Here is a 13,874-nt window from a genome sequence, read left to right on the forward strand (position 1 = left end):
CAATAAAATAATTACATATCATTAGCAGACTGAAAGTAACAACAGTGAATACTAATCATATCCACTGGATAAATTTCTGTTCAGACATGGGACAAAAATAAAAAATAAAAAATGAGCATCACCCATTTCTCTTATACTGTACTGTTCCTGTAGGAATTCTCAGACATCTCTAACCATGGAGCACTGAATGAATACTCTTGTTGTTCAGACAAAGGCCCGTTTTGAACAGGAAGTGATTATACCACTTCCTGGTTGGATGAGGGAACCACTGCTTAGGTGGGAATATCTTTGGTGGAACAGGAATTAGAGCAAAGGAACATAAAAGGATGAGGGGCTACGGGGGAATAAGGAACCTGGTACAGTGGTACCTCGGGTTACAGAAGCTTCAGGTTACAGACTCCGCCAACCCAGAAATAGTACCTTGGGTTAAGAGCTTTGCTTCAGGATGAGAACAGAAATTGCGTGGTGGCAGCGGGAGGCCCCATTAGCTAAAGTGGTACCTCAGGTTAAGAACAGTTCCAGGTTAAGAACGGACCTCCGGAACGAATTAAGTTCTTAACCAGAGGTACCACTGTATTGTGACACTCAAGGGATGGGTAGAATGAATGAGACATTTGGAAGTAATTACAATAAGCTTAAAGTGATGGTGGGAAGAGATTTAGCCAGGCTTGAGCATTGCTTACAAATAGCCCCTGTATAACCAGCAGTGCAAGGGATAAGAAGCCAGGTCCCAGCACGGATCTGTGACTGGCTGGAAAGATGGAGAAAAAATATTTGGCACTCAGCGGTCGAACTTCACAATGGAGGCTGCAGTGCTCCAGCAGCCCGTATTGGGTAACTTGAGCATTTGACATATTAATTAACCATCTGGAAAGGGCAGCCCATTGAGCCGGTGGCGCAGAAATTGATTTGTGATGGCGAAGGTCATAACAGCTTGTAAAATGTTGCAAAGAAAGGAAATCGCGTGTCTCAGTGTGTGGCAACCAAATGGTGGAGGGAATTTGGTTCCACGTTGGTAAAGGGCAAAAGAAACACAGGCTAGGAGGCAATGCTCCAGAGTGTAGATGTACAATGGATATGATCCAGAGTGCTTCTCTTTCTCTGAAAGAGGATGCGGACCGATGTGCAAAGTGAAACCGGCTGGCAAGGGAGAGGGTCAAGCAAAGCCAGCTGACCCGACTTTAAGCACAAGTTGGGCAGGAAGGGGAGTGCAGAAGTGAAGGGCAAGGGAGGCACCAAATACAGCCATCCAGAGCAACAGGGTTGATTGTTGGCTGGGAGCGAGACAGGAGCAATAGCTCAGTCGGTAGAGCATGAGGCTCTTAATTTCAGGGTTGTGGGTTCGAGCCCCACGTTGGGCAAAGGATTCCTGCACTGCAGGGGCTTGGACAAGATGACCCTTCAAACTCTAAAATTCTTTACACTTCCAACTCATACAGTCATGATTCCATGATGGATAAAAAGGAATGCAAGTACAGGAGGGAATCTTGTTCAGACAAGGCTAAAGAACAGAGAAGAAGCTAGAGGGATCAGAAGAAAGTTTAGCTACACAAAGGGGAGGAGGGCAGGGCAAGGAATGCTGGCTATAACTTGCAGCTCCTTCAAGAGCCAAAAATATATATCCTGTGATAAGGGCCCTGCCCTTCCTTGGAGTTTGGGATCTGCCAGGAGCCCCACAAAGTAAGCGAGTGCTGTGGGCCTCTGAGGTTTCTCTTGATAATGAGAAAACGCTCCAGAGTAGTTTAGCAATCACTTTTTCCAGGGAACTCTGGGAATTGTAGCTCCGGGAGGCGCCCTAACCACTCTCAGCACCCTTAAGAAGCAAGATCCCTCAGGATTCTTTGGGGAGGAGGGAAGCCACGACTGTTTAAAGTAGCAACATAGTTCTTTAGATGTATGCTGTGAATGTGGCCTAAGTCAAAAGAAGGGGATGGGCAATCTGTGGGATCCCAGCGCTCCTCAGCCCCAGCCAGCATGGCTAATGGAATGATGGGAGTTGGAGTCCAGCCACACCTGGAGGGCTGGAGCTTTCTCTACCCCTCATATGAGTAGTTAGGCACAGGGGAAGTTTAGCTTCTCATTTGGGTTTGAACTCATAAGCTCTAGGAGCTTCAAAGGAAGCTGCTCTTTAGATATGTGGACTAAGTGCAAAATTAAAACCTTGATCTTTCTCTTTCTCTATTTTTCTCTCCACCCCACCCTATCTCTCTGTCTCCCCCCCCTCTCTCCTCTCTCTCTCTCTGTCTCTCTCTCTCTTTTTGATCCAGCAAGGTTAGTCCGGACAGAATCTGTGCCATGTGATATTAACAACCCATTGAGGAAGCCCCCCAGATACTCGGACCTGCATGTCAGCCAGACGCTTCCCAAAACCAACAAAATCAACAAGGTGAGATGTTGCAGAGTTGCTTCGGTGGGAGTGGAGTGACTGCAAGCCAGTCACATTGGAAGCCCAAGGGAGTCAATAGCTCCATGGTAGAGCACAGAGCTTTGTATGCTGAAGGTCAGAAGTGGCTGGTGCCCATTGGGATCGGGGGGGGGGGGACTGGGACACTGACAGTAGGTGGCTCCAGAGCCAATGATAGGCAGAGCCAGAGCCACTGCCAGTCAGTGTAGACAATACTAAGCTAGATGGACCCAATGGTCAGTCTCAGTATAAAACTATGTTTCAATGTTTCCATGAGTGGAACTACTGGATAAATGGGGGAGGGGGAAAAAGAGACCCTTCCTTGCTTGCCATGGAAACAAGTGCTCTGTAATGAAAATGAATTGTGGTGGGGAGGGGAGGAAATTGGCACAGGGTTTTTTTCTGCTTTGAAAAATAGCATCCCCCAGTTTACTTGCTGGTCTGTTCAGCCATCTGCTGGGCCAGAACTTTGCAGATGGCTCCTTGGGTTTCCAGGCATATCTGCCAATTCAAATCTCAAAGGGGCTGGTATACATTTCAGCAAATCTGGTCAACGCTAAGTAGAAACCTGTTTTGGAAGGGGGTGGGTGAGGTTGGGACAGGCGTTTTTAAGCAGCAAGCTGGTTCAACAGCAGCAGAAGCTGTCAAGCCGAGAGATGGACAAATAATGTTGCATTGCAGTGGGCGCTCCTAAGACCTTGGAGAGCTGCTGCCAGCCAGGGGAGGCAGACTGGGCTTCATGAACAAATAGTCTGACTGGGTAGGTGACATCCCACCCCAGCTTTAACAGATAGCCAGAAATATAGTGGTACATGGGAGCTGAAGACCTGTCCTATTTCTGGAGCAAGGTCCTTGTCTCCAGAAACTTAGAGCTGCACACTCAGCATTTTAAACCATTCAGATGAAGACTTCTCACCCTTTGTGCTGATTTGAGCCAATCAGGTTGAAAGGTGGCTAGTCAGCCACTGAGGGTTGGCTCCTAGGGTCCTTCCAGGGAAGGACACAGAGGAGTTGCTCTCCCTACTTCAAAGCTAAGCGTTGTGGAACACCCAAAACATAAGGTGCTTTAGCTTCAAAAGAATGGTGTGCAAGTTTTGTTATGTACAGTGGAACTTCAAGGGTGACACAGCTTAGGTCACTTGGAAAGAAGATTTTGGAGCACTCCAAATCATTTGCCCATTTGCTTGCACAGAAAATAGTAGACCCAACTGAAAGGCAACACATGGAGATCTGCGCTGATCGTTGCAAGGCACCCCTAATCCCCCCCCCTGCAGAATTATCAGATTATTTCATAATCTTATAAGGGGGTGTGGCTGAGAGAGGGTGTGGCTGTGATTTTGCCACTACACTACTCCACATCACCCCATCATCATACTTGCTGATGGCCTCCAAAAATTCTAAATCAGAGAAGGGAAACCTGTGACCCTCCAAATGTGATGTACCTAGATTCCAGTCACTATAGCATCTATGATCCAGACTGGCTGGGTACATTGGAAGTTTTAATCCGGCAATATTTGGACTAGAGTAGACAACAGAGTGGGCAAGACAGACAGAGCTCTTGTATAAACACAACTTCCTACATCTCTGTGTTTACTCTTGAAGGAAGAGGGAAGCCTTTGGGTGAGCTCAGGAGCTTAATTTCTCTGAATCAAAGTTTTCACTCTGCTTTAAGGTAGGATGGTCAGACAGAACAGGCAAAACTTTTCCATGAGCATGACTTTTCATGGCAGTGCAATTGATATATTTTGGTCCTATTATTGAGTTGTAAACCCTAGATAAATGACTATTTATTTGTATAGAAACAAGAGCAAATTGTATACAAATTATTTGTATAGAAACAAGAGCAAAGAGCTGGCTACGACTGGAGGAGTGGAATTTTGTACTATGTGTGAACTCCAATATCTGAGTGTTTGTGTGTGTTGATATGTCAATACCAATAGCAGCACTTTAAATATGGTCACACCAGCACTTTAAATTGCCCCTGGACACTAACTAGGGAGTCAATGCAACTGTTACAGTATAAAATCCAAACAACATGGATTCTGAAAGGAGTGAGGAGGGAAGCAGTCATTTATGATATAGTCTAAGTTGATATATTTATGACATAGCCTAAGGTGATTTGGTGAGGACCTGGTGTCATTATCATTAATTTGCATATATTTGCATTCTGCCAGTGTGCTTTTATCCCACCTCCCAACCCAACTTTTTGGCTAAATTTGAAATTCTCCCTTTAATTTCTAAAATGCGTTAAAGATTTAGAAATGAATGTATTTGAAAATTTAAACAAGCAATCATATGCAAACGTTTGCCCCACTCAGAGCACAGCTATTGAAATGTATGGAGACGACTAATTTGAGATCCATTAATTTCAAGAGGTGCAATCCTGTTTTGTTTGGCATTTTCTGTGGATGTTCTCCCACGAGGTCCTTTGCTTTTCAGAACTTGATGAAGAGCAAAGTTCAACATATGAGAGGCAAAATTTAGTCTCTCTTAGACGCCATCCAAATCTAGGTTCATTGCATTAGCATTTTCATTACAAGTTGAATACAAGAAAGCACATTTTTCATTGCCTGCTGTGCCCTCCCTGCTCCCTCCCCCAGGCCCAGCAGAAAACAGCGAGCAAGAGGACTGGTGTGAAAGCGATTGTATGGCCACAGATTAGTAACTTGATTTCACTAGTGTGGGTCAGCAAAAGAGGGAAAGCCAATTTATTCAGGTGTCATTTGAGCTGCCATTTGTATGCGTACATGCATGTATGTATGGGACGCGGGTGGTGCTGTGGTCTAAACCACTGAGCCTAGGGCTTGCCAATCGGAAGGTTGGCGGTTCGAATCCCCGCGACCGGGTGAGCTCCTGTTGCTCGGTCCCAGCTCCAGCCAACCTAGTAGTTTGAAAGCACATCAACATGCAAGTAGATAAATAGGTATTGCTCCGATGGGGAGGTAAATGGTGTTTCCGTGCACTGCTCTGGTTTCACCAAAAGCAGCTTAGTCATGCTGGCCACATGACCTGGAAAATCTGTCTGCAGACAAACGCCGGCTCCCTCGGCCAGTAAAGCGAGATGAGCGCCGCAACCCCAGAGTCATTCGCGACTGGACTTAACTGTCAGGGGTCCTTTACTATTACCTTTTTATGCGTACTTCAGGAATGACTGGTGTCGTTTGGTAGGGCAGAAGGCAGGAGAGGCCAACAGTAGGTGGCGCTAGAGCAAATGATAAGCAGAGCCGGAATCTATGATGGCCATCTAATTCTAGTTTCGTCCCAATTCTCCTCCCTACTGAGTTGCACAAGGGGCAACACTCATTCTTAAGGAGGAGGAAACTGGTGGCCAGGGCTACGCCCTGGATTGGTTGTAATTAAGAAGGCAGGTGGGATTGGAAGAATCAGGACCGAGGTTGGTGGGGCAGTGCTCCATTCACCCTAATGGACCAGTTTCCGCTGTGGATGACATGTCCTCTGAATCAGAAGTAGCCCATGTTTTGTCAAGTATGTGATATAAGCCCAGAGCTGGCTGCTGTGGCTCACAGAGAGAAACTGCTTGGACCTCTCCTCTGCTCAGAACGGAAGGGAGGGAGGGTGTTCAATCCAGGCATCCGATGAAATGCGGGCATGTTTAAGGAGGTGAGTTCAGTGAGTCAGTACTGAGCTGAGCACAAACAGCAGTCTTTGGTGCATTGCCAATTTTCAAGGAGGTGTGTATTGAGACCTCTGGCAGTGGGTGCCAGCAGGCACATTGGCACCCATGGGCACCTTGTTGCCAGCCCTTGCTCTACGTGTTCCCCATGTCTTCCTTTCCCTGTGTTACAAGGAGCTGCTCTCCATTGACAGCCTCAAGCCTATTTCTGGGGGGGCCTGCAGTCCCTGCAGAGCCGCAATAAGAATGTGCAGCATTGTACAAAAATCCCATCTGTCTGCTTACCCTGAAGTGCCCTCTGTTGTCTCCGTAAAGTTAAATGGCCCATGAGGAATAATCAATGGAGAGTAACTTGAGCTGACTTGTGATTTCTCTGCGGGGAACAGGAGGCTGTTTCTTCCCCCCAGCCACTCCTCCTCACCCCCAATGTTTGATGCTTACTCGGCTGCCTATGGGAGGGGATTGTTCCCAAGCTCAAGCTGGTGCTTTGCTGCACTGCTGAGAATCTTTCCCCGCTCAGTGTTCAGCTACTAGTCACTTCAGTTATTGGTCCAGAATCCCATCTTGTGTGGCAAGAGCTCTATGCATGGACACTCACCAGTTGCACTCTCACTGGTCTGTTCTTCCTCTTCCCGCAGGACCACATTCCGGTGCCCTACCAGCCTGATTCCAGCAGCAACCCCTCCTCGACGACGTCATCCACGCCCTCCTCACCAGCTCCGCCTCTGCCGCCCAGTGCCACACCGCCATCTCCCCTGCACCCCTCCCCGCAGTGCACGCGGCAGCAGAAGCAGTTCAACTTGCCAGGTACGTCCTGAGCTTTTGCTCTGAACTGCAGGAGCTGCCTGTCCACATCCCTGAAAGTGAGGTTCTTAATTTGCCCCTGCACATTGACCAAACAAGACCCCGGGAGGCTACGGATCTGTTTGGGAAGGTTTCATTTTTAAATACTTGAGCAGAGGACACCAGTGGATGCATTTCAGTTTATAAGAGATATATAAGCATTGTAGGATCACAGGGAAATCAACAGCACATCATGCCATAGCTCAGGGTTAGAACGTCCGCCTTGCAAGCAGAAGGTCCCATGTTCAGTCCCTAGCATCTTCAGGTAGGATTGCGTAGAGACTCTTGCCTGAAATTTTGGAGAGCTGCTGCCAGTCAGTGTAGACACTACTGAGCTAGATGGATTAGTGGCCTGACTTGGTATAAGTTTCCTATGTTCCTATCTGTTGCATAGATACACACACAGATTTCCTCCATCCTTAGAGTAGACAATACTGACTTAGATCAGAGATGGGGAACCTGAGGCCTAGGGACCAAAAGTGGCCCTCCAGGCCTCTCTAGCTGGCCTACGGAATTCTTCCCAGGCCACACCTCTTCTCCACAGGCCACACCCACCAGCAGCCTTGCTTCACACCTGTCTTGAGTGTTTTTTCGGAATGTGTCCTTGAACTCTGATCATCTTTCTTGCTTTCCTGCATGGAGGATAGAAAGGGTTAGATGGGTGTGCATAGGTACTACCCTACTGTACAAAGGTAATATTTGCATTTATTGCCCTCCCTTTTGCTCCTGGCCTTGCCCACCAGTGCGGTCCTTGGGATGAAAAGTGTTCCCCATCCCTGGTGTAGATAATGCTGAGCTAGATGGACCAATGGTTCGGCTTGCAACAAGGCAGCTCTCTACCTTTCCTTCAAAACAGCAAGACCTCTCTTGTCCCTCTCTGATCACTACACAGAGGTAGATCATTGACAGTGCAAATCTGTTGGTGCCTGCCATTCATCTTGGCCCATCATGGTTCTTCCTCCTTCCTCCACACTGATGAGAACAGTTCCTTCCATCACTCTTGTTTCAAGAGGTCCCTCTACAGTCAGACAACATGGCAAAATGCATGCATGGCCCTTAAGAAAAATGATTATGGGAAGTAAGGCAACCATTTTTCATCAGCTAGAGAAGAAACTCTAGGAACAGCACACTATCAAACCCATTTGGGTGTCCTCGAAAGACCCCAGACAGTCATCCATTTTCAGACAGGGCTGGCTGCGTCTGAAGGCGAGGCTTAGAAAGACAGATTGAATTACCTGCATTTACATTTACACCTGAGATTCTCAGCTCAGAGGAGTGGGGGATTGTTGACCGGCTGTGGCCAATTCATTTGACTACAACTGATGATGGGCAAACTCACTCCAGTCTGATTAGAATTGAATTGATATTTATGAGCTTCTTCAAGAAATACTTAATTTGTAATATAGCTGAGCATCATACTGAGAAATTCAATACCAAATGGGCCAATTCAGAATTGGATTGGCATTTACAGGCTTCTTCTGTCCCAGACAGCTCCTGGCCAGATGTGTGTGTTTTAGCCAAAGTGGGGGCAAGTTCCAGGTACAGATTTGCAGAATGACAAATCACATCCCACCTTTCACAGTTCAGGATCCAGCAAGCGGCATTGGATCTAGCAGAGGTTAGGTTCTAGGGGATGTCAGATTCCAGTGAACATGGTCAAGCAAAGCAGAGGTTAAATTCTTGTGGAATCAGTCAAACAAGGCAGAGGATAGGTGCAGGTCAGCAAAGTAGGGCAAAGTAGAGGATGAGTTCCAAAAAAGGCAGACAAAGCAGTCAGCACCCCGGACAGTTCCAGTTGAACCACAGATCCAGACAGACTTGTATTGAATGTCACACTAAACCATTGCTTAGTGCAAACATGGGGACTTCCAGGGAGATTGCAGCTGCCTTGTTGCTCCCTTGCCATTTTGCTGTTGTGCTGTGCTGAGCGCCATCGTTTGTCTTAGCTTGTCATCTGAATCTGGACTCGTGGTTCAGCTCTCTCCAGACTAGCCCGAAAGTGTAACCAACAGACGACAGGTGAAGTTGAGAAGGCAGAGAAAGAATAGAAAATTAGAAAGCCCTCTGCTGCCTCATCTAAATGAGTGACAAGCCGCCATCCCCAAGTGAAAATTAATCACTCTTGGCCAACTCCAGGGGGGCATTTTCATTCCTCCACTGAAAGTGATGAGAAAGTCTGGGCCAAAGCATTCAGCCGAGGACTCATTAAAACACAGAGTAGTGGAACTTAACCAAATCAGCTCAACAGGCCAAACTCCTGCTTAAACAAAAACTGGTTTCACTTGGCAGCTGATGTTGAGATCGGCCGACAACTGGTGGCCCTGTGCACACTTACTTATCAGCAGAAATGTGCAGGGGATTGGGCAGCTGGTTAGAATGAGTTGTTGATGCAGAGGGGAACAGGGAAGCTTGGCGAAATCAGCTCGATCTCATGAGAAGAGGAGCAATAGAAAGTGAATGGAATTTATTTGTGCAGAGAGAGTGATGATTTTCTGGGTGCTGGTGTCATTTGTGCTGTTGGCTCGTGACTCCCTAACCCAGGGATGGGGAATCTGTGACCCTCCAGATGTTGATGGACTCAGCCAGCATGTCCAGTGGTGAGGGAGGATGGGAGCTGGGGTCCAATAACATCTGTCAGACGGCATATTCCCCATCCTTGCCCTACCCAAATGCGTCAACTTTTGAGTGCTATATATGGACAAGCTTTTAGACTCCTGGCTTCCCCTAGTAGCCTTCTCCTCTGTGCATTTGCCTAATTCCCTCTCAAAGCCAACCTTTGCACAAGTGTTTCTTTTGATGCATTGTGCCTCTGTCCTCCAAAGACATTCTGTGCTACTAATGAGAGCCCAACCCATTTTTACAGTAGAGTCCCTGGATCTCGGCTACCCAGCTGGAATTTTCACAGCCTGGGGCAACTGAAAATTTGAATGGATCCATTTTACAGATGGAATTAGAATTTTTAAAAGCATAGCCCTAGATTCTGCTAATAGTGGAAGTTTGTTAAAGAGGCTATATTTATTTGTCCATTTGATGGCATTTATTTACTTTGAGTAGTATTCAAGATGCCTCCAAAGTGGCTTGCTGGAGCTGAACCATTTTGTTTTGTATCACTAGCGTGGCTGGGCATTTCCCTCCTTGTTTTCAGTGCATGATCAATCTTTATTGCTTAGTAGCCATAGGCCATTGCAAATAATACAATAAAATGTCTATTAAGACAGACACAAAACATGAGCAAATGCACTTCCCATTTAAAATAAGGGCAAGGTTAAAGCAAATCCTCTAAATGTCCTGGAATTACTCTTAAATTTAGCTTAAACCAATGAATCACCTTTACAACCCACTGATATTTGATTCGAAGTACTCACTCCAATTTCATTTGCTTGCCATTGCAAAAATGCAGCTTGGTCATACACGTGTGTGTGTGTGTGTACGTACTCTCTCTCTCTCATCAGATAACAGGAGAAAATATTATGTCCTGTCTTGACAGCCCACGGCACTGAGACACGTAGTACAAAAACAGTTTTGTTCTAGAACAGAAATATAGTGGACAGAAGCAGTAAATAACTAACTAAACCTCCATACAACCATTTCCTTGGTGGGCAGAGTAAACCTAGAGACCCACCCCAGGCCTTTGCAAAATGTAGAAAATGCAGCAGCAATGGTGACAACACAAAACCACGCAAAAGCAATGATGTGTTGCAAAACGGAAGCGAACTGTTTACACCTGAAGGGAAGCCCAGGAACTGGAGCATGGAATCTTCCTCTTTATCAGCACTCTCCCCAGGGACGTCTTTAGTCGGCCTCCCAGGAAGCAGCTTCTCCTCCTCTGTCCCTGAGCTGCTTTTATATCTCAGCCCACAGACAGCAGAAAAAGGTCCACTTTTGCCTTAATCTACTCTACAGACTAGACTGCCCACAAGCCACACATTACACCCTCATTTTGACACCTCCTGATCTGCGTACCTGCCAGACATGGGTTTGCTTCAGGAACCCAGGTTCACCCCGTGATTCCCAAAACAAATGATATCCAAGATTTCTTTTTAAAAGAAAAAAGAAGAAGGAAAAAAAAAAAAAGAGTCCAGTTCCTTCACACCGTCTACTCTGTTGAGGGCTGGTCCATTGGGGCAAAGGGGGCACTGCCCCACCAAAAGATTCCTTTCTGAGTCTCCTTAAACATTCAGCCCAGAGAAGATCAGCCATCTAGGTTGATGGCCATTTCTGCATCCTCTGGGAGCACAAATACAAAGCAAGCAATTATTTTGGGGGGAGGTTGTTGGGTGATGTTTCACAAGCCTCATTCCTGTCTGATTTCTCAGAGGTGCACTGGTGCTCTCTGACTACTTACCTTTCCTAAGCTATCCTTGTTCTCCTTTACAGCTTCTCATTACTACAAATACAAGCAGCAATTCATCTTCCCAGGTAAGTTTCTCAAGAACGGCTTCAGCCTCCCAGGGGCATCTCCTGCGCAAAAACCCATCTTCATCTGACACGTGGCCAGTTTCCCCCACACATTCAATTTCATACCCTGTAGAGATGGGAAACTCAACTCAGTTCATGTTTAAAGGCAATTCCATCTGTGTGTTTTTTTGTAATATTTGTATACCGCTGTTCATTAAAAAAAAACAACCAAAGCACTGCACAACAACTGTACATAAAACCATGCAATAAAAACGACACGAAAAGATAAAACCAGCCATCATTAACTTAGTTGCCTGCATAGAAAAGCTTTCAGCAGGTATTTAAAAGTTGGAACAGCATCTTGATCAGAGCATCTTTGGGGATTGGGGGTAATCTTGGTCAAAGGCACACGGTTTTTAGTCAAATTTTAAATTCTAAAACTAAAACAACCGACAAGGAATTTTACATTTGCATTAAGAACATAAGAAGAGCCCCCTCAGTTGGAACTCAGCCAGCCTTTGAAATCCAATTCTCTCCAAATTTCTGGGGCTGTCTCAACTCACCCTGACCAATCCTTCTGAATATTCCCAATTCGGCTTTAGACTCAGCCAAATCTGGTGCACACTCATAGTGATGATTTCATTCTCCTCTACCTCAAAACTGCAACCTTTTTTTTCCCCCATTTATATCACACCTTTTACCTCAAGGAGCTCAAGGCAGAGTACTTGGTTCTCCCCTCCTTGTTTTATCCTCTCAACAACCTTTTGGTGTAGGTTTATGCTGAGAGATAGTCACTGGCTCAAGGTCACCCAAAGTGAGCTTCATGACTGAGTGAGAATTCGAACCATGGTCTCCTAAGTCTTAGTCTGGCACTTTTTTTACCCTTTTTGGTCTGGCACTCTAACCATTACACCACACTGGCCCTCTTGTCACATATGCCAGCAGGATGCTTGCTATGCAAACATGTTGTGGGCACTGCTAAGTATGTGAATTGCACGTGCGATCTTTCCCTGTTCTGAACCAGGTTCCTGTTTTGCTTTCAGATGTGCCCGAGACGCCCACCCGAGCGCCCCAAGTCATCCTCCATCCAGTGAATGCTAACCCAATGTGAGTAGTCCTCATGAATTTCTGCTCTTATTCTGAAGCCCACCTCCATTGAGACCTCTCCTCGGAAGAACCTGCCTCTCCCTAGTAGGTATTGTAATAGATCTGGAATCTGGATCGGGAATGCCCTCCAAGGAGAGTCAGATTTACGCTGGGGAGGGGAAGATGAAGAAATCGTACAGGAAAGCCAGGGCAGTGGGTCACATGAATGTCTTTTTAATATGGTGAAGTAATTTCATAAAATCATAGGATTGTAGAGTTTGAAGGAATCTTTCCCCCCAATGTGGGGCTTGAACCCACGATCCTTAAATTAAGAGTCTGATGTTCTTGCCAACCGAGCTGTGTGCCAATGGGCTGTTTCCCATGGTGTGCTGATGGAAGGCTCGTTGGACCAGCAGATAGTTCCGTTAGCCCCCCCTCCCCATGCCTCAGTTCTGCCCCAGAGGAGAGAGTCTGCGGTACCATGAGTCTGGTTGCTAACCAGAATGGCGGTGGTTCAAGCCCACACAGGGACAGCTGTGGGCAGGATTCTTGCATTGCAGGGGATTGGACAAGATGACCTTTGTGGTCCCTTCCACGTTCCAACTCAATGAATCTATGAGAAAGTTGAGAGACCTTTTGGACAACATGGGATGTAGCCCAGGGGACTCTAGGAGAATTGCAAATGTTGTCCCCTTTCCCCTTCCGCTGATGCAAGTCTCAGCTGGACCGAAGAGCTTTCTGCCAGTGCAAGAGAGACCACAGGATACAATCCAATCATATAAGGCAGTTTTCCCAACGTGTTTTGATGTTGACTCTCTCAAAGGAGATCTCCCATGTATTAACCGCTGTGACCAGGAGTAGCTAACTTTTTTTGGCCCCGGGGGCTGTATGCATCCTTGACCAAACCTCCACAGGCCAGTATGGCCAGAAGTGGGTGCAGCCACCGTTCGCTCACACACCCAGTCATGTGTACACAGACCCTCTTTCTCAGCGGACCGGTGCAGATCCACTGAGGAGCAAGCTATCACCTGTTCTCTGCTCCTCAGTTGATCAACCTGACAACCACAGAGGGGGAAACTTGCATCAGAGAGCAATTAAAAAAAAATTGCTTGGAGGATCAGTTCAGGCTCCAGGCTTGGAGTTAGCTCCGTCCCTGACTTAGACACATCAGTGTTACCTTACAGTTGCTCTTCGGGAAGACAAGCTATGTCTCTAAGTTATAGTGGGCAATAGCTATATCTCTATGCTTAGAAAGTGGAAGTAATTTTAATCTGTTTTAGCATATTAACTTTTGTATGTTTTAAAGTATGGTTGTGATTTCTTCTTGATTTTACGGTTTTATCTTTTGTAAACCACTTTGAGGGTGTGTGTGTGTGTGTGTGTGTGTGTGTGTGTTTTACAATGAAGGGATGAAATAAAGAAGCAATACATTGTTCTGGGCAAGAGCTACCGTATTTACTCAAGTCTAATGTGCCATTGAAACTAATGAGCACCTCAATTTTTAGAACC

General features: G+C 46.3%; 1 protein-coding gene across 3 annotated transcripts in view; it reads left to right on the forward strand.

Moving 5' to 3' along the window:
* Positions 1 to 13,874, forward strand: part of KSR2 (kinase suppressor of ras 2) — a 188,782-nt gene that overhangs the window by 116,596 nt on the left and 58,312 nt on the right. For all 3 annotated transcript variants that reach the window (XM_028710438.2, XM_028710439.2, XM_028710440.2), the window contains 4 exons: positions 2,268 to 2,386; positions 6,677 to 6,845; positions 11,259 to 11,300; positions 12,323 to 12,386. In XM_028710438.2, coding sequence (XP_028566271.2) covers positions 2,268 to 2,386; positions 6,677 to 6,845; positions 11,259 to 11,300; positions 12,323 to 12,386 — 394 coding nt within the window. The remainder of the gene's footprint in view (positions 1 to 2,267; positions 2,387 to 6,676; positions 6,846 to 11,258; positions 11,301 to 12,322; positions 12,387 to 13,874) is intronic.

Source organism: Podarcis muralis, chromosome 16 (assembly GCF_964188315.1).
Source record: "Podarcis muralis chromosome 16, rPodMur119.hap1.1, whole genome shotgun sequence".
Classification (NCBI taxonomy): domain Eukaryota; kingdom Metazoa; phylum Chordata; class Lepidosauria; order Squamata; family Lacertidae; genus Podarcis; species Podarcis muralis.